The 18082-nt window shown below is 49.3% G+C and overlaps 1 protein-coding gene across 1 annotated transcript in view; it reads right to left on the reverse strand.

The window, feature by feature from the left end:
* Positions 1–2137: 2137 nt before the first annotated feature.
* Positions 2138–18082, reverse strand: part of FNDC5 (fibronectin type III domain containing 5) — a 30572-nt gene continuing 14627 nt past the window's right edge. Inside the window, exons 2-6 of the mRNA XM_010576333.1 lie at positions 8751–8866; positions 8248–8446; positions 6686–6778; positions 3092–3225; positions 2138–2260 (exon numbers count right to left, since the gene is read on the reverse strand). Coding sequence (XP_010574635.1) covers positions 2219–2260; positions 3092–3225; positions 6686–6778; positions 8248–8446; positions 8751–8866 — 584 coding nt within the window. The 3' untranslated portion in view covers positions 2138–2218. The remainder of the gene's footprint in view (positions 2261–3091; positions 3226–6685; positions 6779–8247; positions 8447–8750; positions 8867–18082) is intronic.

Below are 18082 nucleotides of genomic sequence, written 5' to 3' on the forward strand. Positions count from 1 at the left end.
GACACACACATCCCCCCACCCCAAACCTGCCAAATCACCAGGCTGAATTTCCTCACTAGCAGGCTTCTGAGGGCTGCTTGCTTGGCTGTCTGCTCTAGGATTATGAGAGAGCATCTCCCTTATCATTTTGCACATGCTGTACCATCTGTCCTAAATCTCCCTTTATAGGGGTATGGATTCCAAATGACATTTCTTTCTTAGGAGATAACAGACATGTCTGAGGAATCTTGCTAGGTATGGCTGTAGTGCTATTTGTGTTGCAAGTTTTTTTTTTTCTCCTCATCCTGCAGCCACAGTGAACTCTGGTGAACCTCTCTGGTTTTCAATACCCAGACATTGGGAAAACATGTTATGCTGTAGTCCCTGGGAAATACAGAGGAAGTCCCCCTGTGCTATTTTGTGTGTTCTGCTTGAAACGGGTGAAGATGAAATATTACTAAATTCAGATGTTACAAGGACACAAGAGATGCCTTTAATCTTTTATTGTATATTATAAAATGTTTATTGCTCTGTCTGTATCAGAGGTGTTGACCTCTCCCTCTTGGTGATGGAGGAGTATGTTCTGGCAAAGGATCCACTGAAGAGACCTTTGAGGTTGGCCTGCCTTCTGAAACCAGCACAAGGGAAGCCCTTGCTTCTTCACCAACACATCTGCAAGCAGACTTCCTAGTGCCTTTCTCTCAAATCAACTGTTTTGGAAAGGCTGGTGACAGTGGAAGAGGAGAGATGGCTGAACTTTGTTACTGCCAGCCTGTTTCTTTGCAGGGACTTTTGAACCAGGCTCATCTGAGTGCAGCTTTGTTGTAATGAGATTCAAACCCGACTCAGGCCAACCTGTCTTGGTATTTGATGGAACAAGTAGGATCTTGCCTCATCCCCTAGTGCATATGGAGTGGTCTTGTGGAGTAATTAAATAAATACAGATACCCCATGGCACACTACAAAGAGTAAATCTTTTCCATGTGATGGATTTGCATCTACCAGCTTCCAGAGCACCAGCAATCCCAGGGATCCTGTCAGCTTACAAACATCAAGCACTTGAGAGAGAGGAGAACCCCAGCCCCTTTCCCATTCATTGTCATCCTTTTTGTGGAGGACTGCCTCCAGGAGATACCTGGCATTACAACATCACAAAAATAGTGCAGACAGGACATGTAAGGAGAACCAGACCTTCCCACAGGACCCCTACTAAAAGAAGCAGTTTAAGAACTTAAGCCCTCAGAAAAAGGTCCCTTAGGCAAGAGCGTTTTGCAATAAATAGCTATTGCCACTGGAGACCTTGCATAGCAACCAGTATCATGAGTTTGGTTTTTTTTTTTCTTTTTTTCTTTTTTTGCTGACTGGCTACATTTTTATGGACCTTTTATCACACTGGTGGTGGACTCAGGCCCAGCTGAAAATACTGTGAGGAAATGGTTGAAATTATCCTGGAAGCTAAATAATGGCTTCTGGTGTCCCCTCATGTTGGTCTGTGCCTCAGTGTTCGGCATGCCCCGATTATCTGAGATGAAGAGCACCAGTGTGAGATAGGAGAGACAGCAACGGTGGAGACCATGTGCTGCAGCCTAACTGGAGAACAACCAGGGAAGTTCTCACAGTGGGAATGGAAACTAGGGTATGCCTTTTTTAAGTTTTTTTTTGTTTTAAAAACCCACCTGCAAGACGTGTTACACAACACACATCAATGGAACAAAGCAAGCCGAGAGCACACAGCAGCCAAAATCTGGTTGCTAGTCATGTCTGCTGTGAGCTTTCCTCTTTTCTTGCTTGGAGAGGAGTGACAGTGACTGATGCCTGAGCTCACCTTAATACTGTCAAGATGTAGTGACAGTGAGACAAAATAAAGATACAACAAACCCTTGTACGTTTCCAGAGACAGGAAAATTGTTCCAGAAGACAGAGTGTGAGTGTGGAGAGGAGTGCGTGAGAAGTTGCTCCAGCCCAGGTGATTCATGAGTCCAGTACAGGATCACCAGCAGCAGTCTCACTGATGCTTTTCCATTGTAATTGTTTGTTTGGGTTTCAGGGTTTTTTTGCAGGATTTTTCTTTCTGGCCAGATGTTTTGCAGAACGCAGACAAGGAGGTGTGTGCCAGCAAGTGACAATCACTAGGTCTCTTTCCAGATTGCTCCAACAATATTTCACCTCCCTAGTCATCAAGGCTCAGAGGCAGAAAGTGAGAGTGAGGAATGGAGTCCATCTATCAGATGGCAGGCTGTCACGCTTCAATGATATTCACTGAGGGCTTGTTTTTTGGAAACTAGAAGAGAAGAGGAGACAAAGGAAGAAAGGATGTATAGGAATTGCTAGAGAGAAAAAAAAAAAAACCACATCAGAGATGAGTGCAGTGTGCTGGTCAGTTTTCGTTTTTCTGAAAGTTCTTGTTCCCATCCCCTCAGGATAATGAAAAAGGGCCAGAGTTGAGGTTTTAGGGTTGCATGGTTCATCACTGTCTGTTTCTGAATGAGCATGAATTAGTGCACTATTTCAAATAATAAGTAAATACAAAGTGGTGGGGGTGTGCCAGAGTGCAAGTTGTGAATAGAAACATAAGAAAGTTAAATTAATTGAAATAAGTTGGTATAAATTATAGTCCTGAGTCTGCTTACATTATGGATATGGCATACCTTAAGATCATGTGTATTGCCAGCCATGCTCCTGTTGATCAGCTCTTCAGTTAATTGCAAGAGCAATATCCCCTTTACCACATGCCACCTAAGGGCTGCTGTGGGGGTAAGGACCCAAGCAGCTCAGGGACTGCAGCATTGCTCAGTGCATTCTTCTTCCAGAAATGTTCAGATATTTCAGAAATAATGGATTGAAATCTGTTTTACTGATAGACATGTAAGATAATCTAGAGGTAGGAGCAAAGTGCTGGTGTCCTGATGTGTCTAGGAGGCTCGGACCACTAACGAAGCCATGGTACTGGCATGGGTGGATGTGAAGGGGTCTTTCCTTCTGCATCCCAGCTGGAGGGAGGAGGCTGGACTGAGGATGTTTAACAGAGGCTGCTTTTTGGATAATTTAGCTGAGGCCCAGCTGGAAGTTGATTGTCTGCCCTGTCCCCCACTGCGTGCCAGCAGCATCTCACCTTGCTGCGGAGGAGCCCTCCGCTCTGGTGTTCGGGAGTGCTGTTCTCCGAGGCGCTCTTGACTTTCTCCTTGCTGTTATTTGGCTCATTATCTTTGATGATATCGTACTGTCTGCAAAACAGGGCGATCACCCCTAACAGGAAAAAGCATTAGTGATCACACAAATGAGCTCAGCCCCTGGAGCCTGCAGAGATCAGAGATCCCTTGCTTGCCAGCCAGCTTTGTGCTTTCTGGTAGAGATCTCAGCAGCATTCACAATTGCTCCTAAGGATCATTTTCTAACACAGCTAGTCAGCCCTCTGGCTGTTTCCTTCTCGATGCCTAATTCCATGCTAAACTAGTTAGACAGAAGGACAGAAGATTAATTATATTCCAACTTCCCTGTCATTAAATGGGACAAGTGTTTTAAGCCCTACATTTGGATAGCAATCAACACGAACCGTGTGGTTAAATGGGATCTTTGCTTTGCAAACCCAGGAGCTCCTGGAATTTCTGGTTAGTGAAAATATGTCCTCTGATCTTTCTCCTCTGGGGTGAAGAGAAGGAGCTGGAGCTGGCAGATGAGAGGCAGGTACCATACCTGCCTGCATGTGATACAAGCCAGGGCCTTTTGAGCAGCAGGACAACATCTGCAAATATGCAACAGTGACGGCAGCAAAAGCTGCTGGTGGAAATTTCCTCCCACACACGCAGGCACATGAAGCGAAAAGCAGGCAGCCATGACGCGCAAGAAGACTGCAAATGTCTGTCTTGGAAGCTTTTATGTGACATTTTGACCAAATAACTTCTCTGCCTGCAGATTCCAAACATGGAGGTTAAGCAGACCCAGGCAGATGCTGCTTCTCCCTTACTGAAAAATATTCCAGCTCCCCTAATAGCAAAACATATGTAAAGTTTTCACCAGATCATCGCAAACTGCTTTATAAAGTGAGGTGTTGTTATGGCAGCTGCCCCCAGGTGTTACTGATAAACACAGTGGTCCAAATTCTTTCTTGCGTATGTGAACAAATGGCTGATCCTAGGAGGATAGGTTAACATCTGCCACAGTCACACCGTCTGTCATTTCTGATGGTAAAACTGAGGCACAAAGAAGCAAAGTGCTGTGAACAATACCGGAAAGACAGACAGCGCAAGAGCTTGGGTCTCATCTCGGTTCAGAGCCCTGGGCACAGACAGGTTCCAGTTCGCATTTGCGAAAACGTCGTCATACATTCAGGTTATGGCCAGGCCAGGTTAAGAGCTGGAAAGAGGTTTTTGTATAGTGAAAGTTTGTAAAAAACCCACTAGATGTAGAGAGATTTTCCCCCCCATCCGCTTTCATTTTTAAATGTAAGTCATCTGTCTAGAAGGGAAATTGTGGTATTAGCGAATTCTTTGTTCCGATGCTGATCTGAGTTTTATATTATACTACAGTTGGAGATGAATCAGTTGTTCACTTGTTTCATGTAACTATTCATGATTGTTTTTAGTGGCAGGGCATTTAAATTTGAATGTGCACAACTAAAACTTGACATAAATGCTGAAAAGATCATGGACTAGAGGTTTTGGAAACATTTTGATTTAGTTTAGGTTTTCATTTGGTTATCATCTTTAGCAATAATTGCTGTCCAGTCTCTGGAAATGCAAATAATGCATGGTAAACTCAGGACTTTCCAGGGCAAAAAAAAATACTATACATGGATCTGATTCTTTGTCACCTGGACTCACTTGTAAGAAACCTTGCAAAACTGTACAGGACACAGTTGATGCCTCCATCCCCCTCTTTTGTGATGGATCTCAGATCATTGACTGGTTTCCTATTCACATCTTTCCCTGGAGGTATCTCCTCTTGGCAGAATCTAGTATAAATGGGCCAAATCTTCTGTTGGAGTAGACTGATGCAACCCCTATCAATTCAGGATTGTTACAGTTTACAGCAGTAGAGGTGACAGACCAGCACCTTTAGAGGACATAACGTTATGCTCACCACTGAAACTACAAGTTGTCAAGTCATCAGCCGCTCAGTACTGTTGTGGTGAGTTTCTCTTCTGACCTGGGAAAATTCTGCATGTGACTGTTTACGTGCTCTGTGTGTGGAAAAGTGGTTTGACTGGGACAAGAGGACTAAATACTGAGTGGCAAAGGTTGTCTTTTATGGATCATAGATTTACCATAGTGCTAATTTCCCTTCCTGCCAATTTCCTTGGGTCACCTGAACCATTCCCCCTTGGGCAATGTGCTCTGTGACTCGCAGGGAGCAAATGTTGTTTCATTAATGTTTTACGTTGCAGCAGGAGCACCAGCTGACTGGCAGCCAGGGAGGCTGGGGCTCTAAATAGAAAACAAACATGTGCAAACTTTATTTCCCATTAACTCATGCATGTAATTTCAAAACTGAACAAGCTGAAGGGCTGGTTACAGCCGCTTCAGACATGCTAAGCTGATGGAGCAGGAGTCAGAAGCTTTTTTCTCTCCCCATTTGCTAGCTTAAAACATATGAGTGAGATCTGTCCTAGGTACAATTTGCTGTAAGCTCTATTGAAATGTGGTCCCAAACTCATGTCGGAAAACTCTTGGTTCTCTTTGGAAATTTAATTTATATATTTGTACACATTACAGAAAGCCATAGTGAGGGATCTTCATCTTGAAGGAGCACATTTATCTGATGCTCTGTTAGAGGCTGTGTTAATGTATGTGCCTAGCTACGCCTATCGCATCCCATAGCAAAGTGGCCTTAGGATGGTTTTACTGCACCTTCCACAGCACTGGGTGCTCCCAGCTACAGCTGGACATGTGGTTTTGCTTACAAAATCATATACTACAGTAGCCATCTTGTAACAGAGGCTCTGCTTGGATTAAAAGGATTAATGGCTGCAAAGTGTAAGGAGGACTAGGGTGGAATTTCAAAAGACTGCCAAAAGTGTGGCTCCAAAGCACCCTTCGGGATAGCAGCTTTCAGCTAATGCTAGTCCTTCCTCCCCTCACCGTCCCAAGCTCATGTAGACTTTTCCTTCCTTTCGGTTAATATGTTTCTGCTGATGTCCATCCTCTTCCTATTATTTTAATAGGGAATGTTGAGAGGGTCTGGTTTTATTGGTGTTTTGATGTTTGGGGCCATTTGTTCTTTCAGTGCTTCCATTATTTTAATTGATTTTGAAGTGGGTTTTAGTGTATATATAATAGTGCGTGTTGCGAGCGAGACTCTTAAATTTGTTTTGCATGAGAGTTGGAGTCATATAATAGCCAGATAATTACAGTGACCTGTATCATTTGAAGGGCTTGAGGCATCCTGTTGGATGGCTGAGGGCATTATCATCAGTGCATTCTGGAAGAATTGAGATTACAGGATTAGCCATGGGGAATTAGGCAATTGGTTCATCAAGTCCATCACCTGCTTCCTGCTGGACCAGATCAGACCACTGATTCACCTGCTTTTGGCACTGCCCAACTTGTGATGCTGCAGAGGGAACAGAAGTGCCCTCACAGCTGAATGTGCAGTACTCTTTATGGGAGAAAGGGTTTCTTTTCAGGTCTTACATGATGACACATGCAAACCAAGCAATCCAGCAGGCTCTAGAGATATTACATGCTTTTGACAGAAAGATTGAACTGACCTGCCCACATAAACAACACGACAACAATGATGAGAATTTCCCCTGCTCGCAGCTGTTGGTTTTTCTTCGCCATCTCCTTCATTGTCACCTCATCTGCACAAGGGGAAAGAGAGATCATGAAACCTAACGGCATGGCTCAGGCTGCGCTAGACACTGGTTTAACAGTGCCTTTGACTCAAATCATCAGTGCGTCAGGGTCAAAGCTAGCAGGGAGAGAGTCCTTGCCCGTCAGTAATGCCAGCAGCACGAGCTGTGCTTTGAACTTTCAGAGCATCAGTTGCTCTGCAGCAACTGCCTGTGACAACCTGCAGGAGATGGGGCGAGGGAGGAGCAGTGAGACAGGATCAACAATTACCCCAGAGGAGCTGCCATGGGGTAAGTCCACATGTTATCTGGCCCCGTGGCGGCTCGGTCTGCTCTCTCTCTGCTGTTAGTGCCGTCTGCGCCTGTCACAAAGCCTTGCATGCTTCAGTAGTTCCTCTCCCAGCTCAGGAGTGTGGAGCCTGGCATGATATTTTTCAGTGGAGCCATGGGATTCAGAAATGAGTAGAGCCTTTTTGCAGGGCGTAATGCGCCTCCTCGGCTTCAAAGCTCTAAGAAGATTACGGTTCAGGCCTCCAGGGAGGGAAGCAGTGCTCCTCTTAGTGTTTTCAGATGAACAGCAATTCAGTATTTACAGACACCAAATCATTTTAGGAGAAAGAGTCAAGAACTCACACCATCCTAGGAACCATGGCCAAAAGCCCTGCAACAGGCTGTGTCCTCAGTAGGCAGGCAGTAACCCTTTAGATCCCAGACCCCTGGACTCCCTAGCCCTTTTTGTAGCAGAGATTCTTGCTGACAGAAAATCTTCAACTATCTGCTTTGGCTTTAGAGGAACAAGTGAAGGAGCTGCCAATGAGGAAGTGCCTGATTTCCTCCATGGAGATATTCAAAACCCAAATGGACATGATCCTGGACAGCCTGCTCTAGTTGACCCTGCTTGAGCAGGGGTTTGGAGTAGGTGATCTCAAGAGGTGCCTTCCAACCTCAGCTTTCTGTGATTTGGCAGAAGTATTTGAAATGTAAGAAAAGTGGGAGTCTCTGGGTACTTTTTTCCCCTGCTGTCCTGGAATCCAAGCACAGGAGGCTCAGCAAATCTCCCCAAGTGCCCTGTGAGCACAGTGGTGGTGTGCCCAGTGCTATCCAAGGGTCTAGTTCCACATGAATTCACAGGCTGCTCAGGAATTTCCCCTGGCATTCTCCACTTGCAAGGATGCTGGATGCACAGCTCCCAGTCTGGAAACCTTCTCCTCATTTTGCCTGTTAAACCTCATCTGAAACGGGAGAAATGAACAGCCAACCTTTGGCAGCATCTGCCTATGGCTTTGTGCACCCATCAGCCTTGTCTGCTGGGTACACTCAGGGCATCCCGCTTGTCCACATGGGGCTGTGAGAGGGCACTCAGTCCTGCGTGTGTTTAACCCAGCTATTCTCATTGCACAGGATACTGCTTTCCTCTCTGCAGAGCCCTACGCTGCCTGGGTGTCCCAGGGGCCACATAGGAACTCACCCACACTTGCCTTTATTTTTAGAGGCTAGTTTCTCAGCTTCCCTGGGGGTCTTGAAGAGGACTGGCTCACTGGCAGGGCTCTGGCCTTGGATGCTGATGGACTGGACATGCACAATGTACTCAGTGTCCTCCTCTAGGTCCCAGAGGGCACAGGAGCGGGTGGTGGTGTTCACCTCCTGGATGAAGCGCAGCATCCGCACGTCCTTCTTCTGGAAGCCGAGAGAGGAGAGCACAGAGTGGTGGAGAGGCCTCCCGTGTGCACTGCTGTCATCTAAGACCACTGCTTCCTGCCCTGTCCACCATGGACATGGAGACCATCGGACCCTTTCCTCTCTGCAGCTACCAATAAATGAAGCGCTGCTGCAAAGAGGACGGGAAGCCAAGTCCCATCCCAGACCAGGAGGGACAGGACGAGAAGGAATGGGCTTAAACTGCAGCAAGAGAATTTGGAAACTGAGGGGACCTGGGGTGAAGATGAGCGTGACCAAAACTGGGTAACTGTAGACACCGTACCTGCTGGGAAATTGCAAATCCAATGACAACTTCATCTTCCAGAACATCCCAAGTCACAACGGCTGAGTTGGCTTTCAGGTGTTTGACTGTGACATTTACTGGAGCCGACGGGCTGTCTGCAAGGAGGGAGAGCAGAGCCTTTACGGAGGCAAACTCACAGCTGCAGGCAGGAGACAGAGCAAGGGCAAGGAAGAGAGTGGGAAAGGACCTTGCTCAGGGTCCTGCCTGTATACGGTTCTGGGTATGGGACCTGGAAATTACAGGTACTCTATGTCTTAATTACCAGTGAGGTTCTAGGAGGTCTTTGCTGAGCATATGAGTTGCATTAGACACGTGTGAAATAACAGACCCTTGGAAAGAGTTTCTTTTGACAACACAGCAGACCACCGAATAGCTCATTCATCTCATCCTTCCCAGCCACGCACCACATTTTCTCTTTTGTTTCCTATTACGGTCTGACAGTGACAGCTGGGAGGAAATGCAAAATCTGCCTTGGAAGTATGAAAACTGAATGCTTTGATGAGCACTCTGGAGGTCTGAAATTTAGGAGCAGTAAATGAGTGTTTCTTTTGCTTTTCCCTGTTAGTTTGACAGAAAATTTTTTATACACATTTTGCAGCTGATGGGCTGTCTCTCAGATGGTCGGAGGACATCCAGCAACCATCCGCTTACAGCTAACAGGACAGAACGTGCTGTAACAGCACTGATGGACCATTGTAATGTGAAAAGGGCAAGGCGTGAAAGCAGTAGCCCGAGGCTCCATGTTTAGTGTTTGTTCCCAACTCCAGAGCACACGGGAGTTTCCAACTGCAGGGTGGATCTGCGTAGCTGCCAGCCTTGCCAAAGTGACCTGGGCTGTGATGTGCCAGCTGGGCTCCTGCCCTCCTGCACACCCTCACCAGGAGCCTCTTCCCAAGGGAGCTGCATAGTGCAAAGCCCTTATTGGCATCTCAAGGGGAAGGTTTTACCCTGTAGGCTTGGCACAGTCCTTCCAGTGCTCTGTGCAGCAGGTTGGACTCCTGTTCCCTCTGGTCAAATTTAATTCACAATCTCACACAGTTTGTGCCCTGAACCCAAAGGCAGTAAAGGCTAATGAGACTGCTAGGACTCCGACTACACCCAGGAGGTCAGTAGGGTGTGAGGAGTCATTTTTTCTGACTCTCATCAAAGAATAATACTTTTATTGGTTTGTAACCATTGCACAACACTGCCCTTCTGGGGCCGGGGCTGAGGTCGACAGTAAAAGAAGGATGCATGTGTGCACGTCTCCAGTAACACTTGTTGGATTTATAGTCAGTCCCAGCCGCCTGAATGTGGCCGCAAATATTCTAGCTGTAGTGTCAGTGTCTCCTAACAACTGACTTCACTCCTGGTGAATGTTCCCCCAGGAGCAGAGGAAATAACGGGAACACAAAATTCCCCAGCTGAATGTCAGTGCTGTTCTACACTTAGCAGAGTGATGACCTTATTCCTTTCTTTTCTCCCCAAATAACACCCAGAGTCCAGCCTTCAGATTTCCCCTTCCCAGCAGTTGGGAGACCCACACTCACCACTGAGACCCTTAGGAATAAGATGTCTGGACAAGCCGTTGGGACCCAGACTGATTCTAGTGAGTCCTTCAGTGAGCAGAAAGGTTGCTGAAAGGTGCATGGCTAAGTTCACACAAATTTGGGACTTCAGAAAGAGGAGCAGCAAGCACTCATGGTCTCCAGGATTTCATAGCGTGAGATGTCCTTCCTCACTGGCGTAAATGACAAGTCGGTATAGACCCAGAGCATTCTTGTCTCTCAGGGGCTGGCTTTCATGAAATGAGGCAGTGGTCTCCAGCCAGCTCTTGGAGAAGAGAAACATTTATCATCCTCACTCTCCACTGCAGCAGCAGGGCCAAGGACAAGCCGAGACGGATCGTCCTCCTTAGCCTGAACACCAGTCCCTTCTGGACTCAGCTCCCTGCTGTGACACAAGGAAGGGACGTGGGTCTGCAGCTCCTCATCTTCCCCCGTGACTGAACCCGTGTGCCAACAAGAGTAGGGTCTAATTTTAGGAAGGGGCAGTCAGCAGATGGGAATGCGTACAGGGAAGGTCTGTGAGTCATGCCTGATGAATTTGCTAGAACATACGGAGGACATGACGGAGTTGAGAGATGGGAGACAAAACAGTCTCCAGCTGCAGCCAGGCACTTCGCCCTTCTCAAAGTACAGCTGTACAGTTAAATCCTGGCATGATTGTCTTTCCTGGATATTTTTAGGAGCTAAATTTTTTTTAGGAGCTACCACTGATTTACCCAGTTTAGGTTGAGGAGGCTTTTGAAAAGAGATGAATTAACCTCACAGACACAGAGAGCAGAGTATCAGGAAAAAAGCTTTAGGCTGGGGAGAGGGTACATACAGCACACCGCACTTGGTGCCCGAGTCTCCTTTGAAATTTGTGACCTTGAGGGAGGCATAGCATTAAAAGCGTCTAAGTTTCCTGATGACATAAAATGTGGGGGAGTTGGGAAGACCTAGCAGAGATGGAGAAGAGCAAACAACCTCTCTGGGAATTGGTGAGAGAGGGTGGAGGGCTGCGAGGCAGAAGGGAAGTACTTGGCAAAGCTGCAACTCAGTGCTTGAAGCCTGCAAAACAGGACTCTGAATGTAGTCAGGGGAGAAATCAGCTGGTGTGAACGGTCAAGAGCACTCCAGAAAACCCCCTTCATAGTAATACCTGGGAGAGAGACAGGGTAGTTGAAGTCAGCAGATAATACAGTGAAATCTGGGACAGCAGATCAGAGCATGCCTTTCCTTTCACTACCACAGATTAGGAGTAACTAAACGTAAATCAATGGTGTCAAACCAGTATAAAAGCAATATGAAAAGAGAATTAAGCACAGCGTTTGACAGAAATACAAAGCCAGGAAAATTAGTTTCCTGCTCCCAGAGCTGAGTGAATAATTTGGAACCAAAATTTTAATCCATGAGGATGCTTTTCTCTTCACTCCCAGGAGATGCATGATGAGATCATGACTTTCTAAAATCTAATCACTGTTCCAAGATACTCCACACCGCTTTTGGCTCCGTGGGCCACTTGCGGCTCTTTGTAGTGCCAGCCTAGCTGAGGTCACGTGGAGGAGATGTAATTTCTGTTCCCCAGCTGGCTGTAGGGGGTCAGCATCTCTAGCAGGGCCTTGAGGTGCCAAATCCAAATGTTTGGTTCCTTCTAGAGTCCTGTGCAACTCCTGGAAACTTTGCTTCTGTGCCTGTAACAGCCAGGGAAGCTGCTGGTGTGCTGGGAGGGGGCACCAAGAGTGGGATGGCCCTGGAGGCTATTCCTTTCCTGCTGCAGGTGAGATAGCAGGGAACATGCTGTGCATCAAATCTTTCTCATGCATGTTTACTCCAGAGACACTGAGGACAGCACATCCCTTGTCTGGTCTGTAAGGGACCCATACAGTACAAGATTTCTGGTTTAGCGGTTTAGCTTCATCCCAGCGCAGAGGCTGTGATGCCTGCAGGAGCAAATTACACATTGCAAACTGGCAGAGGATCTGTTTGGCCAAATTTGAATTAGAGCTGTGTGCTCGGATGAAAAGATGCTCTCATGTCAGCAGAAATTGCAGCCCCCTCTTTAAGGGGAAGCCCTGATTAATTAAGATGAAATAATGATTTTTAAACGTGAATGGCTGCTTCAAAACTGATCATGCTTAACCTGTGTCTTGTTTCCTTCCCGCAGGGACCCCTCATCAGGTGAGTTGCAGTCCTACATTCCCCAGGGCTGTGTGTCCCAGCCTTACCTCGCTTCTAGCCACCTTTGGCCCTTTTGGCAAGAGCAGGTCAGAACCGCCTCCAAGCAGCAAGGAGGCATAAGCGATGAAGATTACCCTTAATCCCCTCTTAATGCTGAGAACTCCTTCTAGCCTCTCATTAAATGCTTTGCTGATTATTAATGGACTTTTATTTGAGAGAGAGAAAAAAAAAACCCCACACTTTACAGCTTTGCGCTGATTCCTCCCTGGCTTTTCATTGTCGACACAGCGGCTGCTGGCACAAGGAAGACAAAACCACCTGCCTGCCCCTTATGTTGACTTCACGACTGGAGCTGTAGTGTGAAGGGGATGGGGAGGGAGAAAGAGAGGAGCTCAGGTTTGTCTCCATCCCACTGCTGCTGTCACCTGTGAAGGTGGGCCTGCTGATCAAGGGTGGTGGGGTGAGCAAAGGGGGTGTCGAAGACACCAGGGTGGCTGGCCTGGCACCTCTAGGATCAGAGAGGTACCTAGGCCGCAAAGACATCACTGGGAGATGCTCAGAGCTCTTGGCTCCTCTGCTGCAGTCCCTCTCCTTACTGTTGTGTCTCCCTCTTTCGAAGCCACTCTCAATTTGCACCTTCTGCCGTGAGCTCTTATGGTGGGGCTGGGAGTGAGAGCCAGCTTGCTGCCTTTAGCCATGCAAGCTGCTGGGGGAATCATTGCTTAGAGTAAAAGGAAGAATCTGTGGAAATATCACACCCTTGGAGGTCACCTCTGCCAGTCGAGTCCTGTGGTCAGGCTATAGGTTTGGAATTGGAGTGTATTCCTGGATTTATGTCCCCAGCCAAGGGGCCCAGCCTCCCCCCCAAATCTGCTCCTTCTGAATTCAACTGTCCTGGAAACGCCAGCCACTTGGAAGTAGCTGAAGTGAAATGCAGTTGTTTCCTACATGGCTAAGGCTATGCCATAGTCACAGCATTTTCCAATTCGGTTAGCTCCTCTCCCACAAGCAGCTCCTTTCCTGCTGTGAAAGGCTCACCTGCTTCAGAGCCCCGAGGACATGGTCCAGCGAGCAGAGTGCCTGCCGAGGCTCTGAAGCGGCTTGTTCGGTGGTATCCACCTGCAAGCTGCGTGCACTTTCCTGCAGGAAGCGGTGAAATGTCAGCCTTAAATCCCAGTAGCTCTTTATTCCTGCACCACAACCTTCCCTGAGGACACGGGAGAGGGAAGGACATGACCTGCAAGGGGAAGGAGCATCCTGTAAGGTCTCGTGTGATGTTCTCCACGAAGCACTGCTGCCTGCTCTCTGAGCGTGGGTACAAAAAGACCTGCTTTCACTGCCTTCCTGAGCCTTTCTTTGCTGTCCCAGCACGGCTCCCTTCAGTGGATATAATTGCTTGTCAGCTTTATGGGGTATGTAGGAAGGGCTGGCATTCCGTTCAGCTTCCCCGAGTGTTTTAATGAAGGGAGCCTGCAGGGGAGTGGGAGGGAGCAGGGCCCACTGCTGCCATCCCGCTCCCGGCCGCATGGGAAGCGGGGCTATTTGCTAAGCTCTGACAATTTCAAAGAGCACAAAGACCAACTGGTGGTTCTTCAGTTTAGGAAAGAGGCAATTATTTCCTGCTGACCGCCCACTCCTCTGTACAAACAGGATATTAATAGGCCAGCCCCCTCTTACCTTCCCCCAGCCCTATTGCCGATTCCCCAGGGAGAGGGTGCCCAAACATGCAGGTGGAAATGCTGTCAGGGAGGATGGAGCCTTTTCAGGGAGCACGGAGATGCTTGCTGTGTCCAACCCCACCATTGGGAATTCCTTAGGGCAGAAGGAAGGGGTATTTCTACTTTGGAAAATGTCCTGTGCTGCCAAACCTCGGATTCTCTGAGTCCTGAAACCAGGCAGGATTCGCTCGGGTCTCGCCAATGCCATGACTTGGGTTTTAACGCTGCTAACCCAGAGCAGAGTCGTTGCTGTGGTATGTTTTATCCAGGACCCGAATGTCCAGGGAGGACTGGGTACCATGGTCTTTTCTAGCTCTTCTCAGCCCACACCTATTTCTCTAATATTACATTTGAGAAATATTCTATTTCTCTAATATTACCTATTTCTCTAATATTACATTAGAGAAATGAGAGAAATTTGTCAGAGGCAGAGAGGGTGAGCAAGCCCTGGAGTTTCCTGGACAGCCGCTGGATGCTGGTACCCAGAGCTCTCCCAGGAGTTTGCTGGCTGGTGCTGACCCAGCTCTGTTCTTGTATTTTTGTCAACACTCTGATTTTTACTGCACACATAAAGATTTGCATGCTTTGCTGCTCAATACATTTCTGCTTTTAACTGAATTATACTTGAGTCAGGCCTTCATTTGGCCTCTGGGTACTATATAAACCAGGAGGGGTTTATTTAACAATAAATGCCGAAAGGATGAGGCCATATTCAGTACCAGTGCATGGATACCACTCCATGAAGGCTGCTTTTGGATCCCTCCATGGTGTGCGTGGTTAATGTGTGCGAGCGCATCCCTTTCTGGGAGGGTTCTCTGTTTTCTGCATGTATGTTCCCAGCAGGAGACAGCGTTTGGAAGAGGATGGCACAACCTTGGCTGCTTTGCACAGCAACATCCCCACTGAGAGGCTGACACTGAGGTTAGAAACCTCCATATTTCAATTAAATCTCTCCTGCACTGTATGCAGAAATCAATAAAGTGCTTACGCCATCCGTCAGCTGGCCAGGAATCTCCGTGGCCTCCATGAGATGGGAAGGGGTCGGAGTGGGTCGGTTTGCCATCTCCAAATAGCTGCCAGACCCATCGCTGCTTTCTCGCGCGTGCCGAGCCTGTTGCTCGCTTCTGGTTTTGCTCCTACCAGGCTATGGGTGAGCTCAGTTCCCCTGGTGAGGAGGAGGAGGTGAGCGTTCCCGGCGAGATACGGGTCAGGAAACGGCATCCGCGGTCCGGCTGTCACCTTCACCTTGATCTCCTTCCCCTCCTGCAGCTGGTGTGGCTGCCTGGGGAGGAGGTGAGGATGGAGACCCACCTCAGCAGAGGAAGAAGAGCCTGGTTTGCAGAGTAGCTCAGGGTATGAGAACATGCTTTAAAGCTGAGCAGCGACCAGAATTCAGCCAGGTGGGTTTGGTCCCTTTTTGGGCAGTGGAGGTGGAGGAGCTGTTAAGGAGCTCCTTGGATTGGAGGCCAGTCCAGGTCCTGTGAAGGCTGAGAGCTGGACGGGGCCCAGAGCTGTGCTGGAGGGTGAATTTTTACCTCTGCCTGGGCAGTGTGTTGCAATTCCCCTCCATCTCACAGAAATAAACCTGACTTGAGTTGCTCTATGGGCAGGGACATTGTTTGCCCTAGCAAGTTGCAGGGGCCGTGGCCTATTTTGGGGTCTTTCACCATCGTTGCGCAGCATCGCCCTGCTGCTCTTACAGCCCTTAACAGCAGCCCTGCGCCACTGAGCCTGGCACAGCTCACCTCCCTCCTCACTACCGCTGCCTAACGAGGAGGGGGCTGCTGGCAGCTCGGACCATGCAGGCTGGGCAGGATGGGCCAGCCCGCTTCCAGAGCAAGCGCTGCGGCAAAATTAAATTGTACTTCTGAGTTGCCGACCATCCCGAATGTTTTCTCAGGGACCCTCTCGAGCAGGCAGCAGTAGGAATGAGTCAGAAGGCTTCACCCACGTGGCGCTGGTGGGATGCTGAGGGCTATCAGAGCGTTAGTGTGGAGGTTATTTCGCAGCTACCTTGTCCTCCCAGTCCTGCACCCCCTTCTTGCTCACCTTGGCATCACCTTGCCAAAAAATGGTCCTGACTGGCCAAACTCCTGTTTCAGAGCAGTGTCCATGCTCTGCCACTCACTTGCCAGCCCTTGCCATTGCATCGGCAGGGGGGAATTTGCACCGTTCCTCTCCCGGGGACAGCAGCTTTAACTTTCACAACAGTCATGGTTTTAAACCCACATGCATGAGCTCTGGGTCCAAAGGGGAGGGACCACTGAGCCTCCATCCCTGCATGACCCTGCTGGGGACAGTTTCCTCTCCACGGGCTTTTCCAGTGACTCTTGGCTTGCACGCCTTGGTGGCCTCATGGCCACATCGTCAGGTAGAGCTGGGGACACAGAGCTGGTGGTGATGCTGCCGCTACCTCTGTGTGACCTTGGGAAAAGCACTCTATACCCTCGTTCCTCTTTTCCCTCTCTGAAAAACAGGGCCAGCACAAGTTCGCTGCCTCACCGGGAGAGCACATCACAACCCTTGGCAAAGGAGACCACAGAAAAAGGAGGCAGCAGGGGGTGCGTGGCACAATGCCAAGGTCACGCAGCTTCGTCAGAGCCCAGAACCAAGTCTCCTGCCTCCCCACCACCCGCCGTAGTCGCGAGGCAGGGCGGCTATCTGTGTTTACAGAGCTGCCCGGCTCATAACGTGGCACGGACACCTTACGGCACATAAACGCTGCCTGTAAGACAGGAGCAGAAGGCGGTTATGGGCAGGGACACAACTCCATGTTTACTCTCAATTGCTGACTGAGGTGATTCAAGGATAAGGAAGAGCAGGGGAAGTGGCCTAGTTTACAGAAAATCAGGAGGGCTGTTACAATTGCAGACGCCTCCATTGTGCCGCGGTGTTTTCCCCATCACTCTCTCCGTTTGGAAATGTTTCATTAATCTCCCCGGGTCTGTCAGTTGTGAAACGGCAACTTCAGAGTGCCGATGTCTGGCCAAGGACGCGTGTGTCGGAGCCGAAGGCATTCGGGGGGTTGCTGCAGCCCCGGCGCAGGCAGGACGAGGGTGAATGTAACTCCAGCAACTCCCGGGGCTGGCTTGGGCGCAGGAATTTCCACTCCCCGGTAGCTCTGCATCCCTAATAGTCACCCCCAGCCTCCTGGAATGCAAGATATTCTAGCAATCAGCGTTTTGCAAATCAAAGCAGCTGTTCCACCAACATCTTGCAGCCAGCGAGGGAGGCAGCCCTCCGGCTGACTACGCAGAGCCGGGGAGGGCGTCTGGCTTGGGCTGGTGCTGCATGGTGGGGCGAAGGCTCGTGGGGAGCACCCACCAGCACCTGCTGAGACGTGGCATCCACGCACAGGGTGCTCGGGTGAAGGTTCAGCCCAGCTGATGCAGAGGAGCACGTCCTGGTCTCTCCAAAATTAGAGCTAGCTCATGGGGACCTTCGCCTTCCCAAAAGATCCCCCACTTCAGAGGACCCGCTCAGCTCGAAGGGGCCTGGTTTTACGTGGCCGGGATGCGCTGTGCCCAAGGAGAGACCTTCCTCTGGGCCAGCGGTCCTTCCTCAGGAGCTCACAGGGCTCCCAGCACTGCCTGGCTGGGCCACGGAGAGCCTGGGGCGAGCAGGAGTTGGGGAGGGGGATTGCCAAGGCTAACGCGCCGTGGCGTTGGCAGAGCAGATCTGGTTTTGCCTCCTCTGCTCTAGCTCATCCCCGTGACACGAGCAGGCGCTGGGCGAGGGTCTCTCTTTGCCCTCCCCGAGCCCCTGTTTTCACGCCACATCGCTACGAGCCGCCTTCCCCACCAGGGACCACCAGCTGTAAGCACCCACGCTGGGACACGGCTGTGGAGGTGAAAGCTCGACGCTTCTCAAAACCAGTGCCCCCCGGGGC

The sequence above is a fragment of the Haliaeetus leucocephalus genome, unplaced genomic scaffold (assembly GCF_000737465.1).
Source record: "Haliaeetus leucocephalus isolate CR32 unplaced genomic scaffold, Haliaeetus_leucocephalus-4.0 Scaffold517, whole genome shotgun sequence".
NCBI classification, from domain to species: domain Eukaryota; kingdom Metazoa; phylum Chordata; class Aves; order Accipitriformes; family Accipitridae; genus Haliaeetus; species Haliaeetus leucocephalus.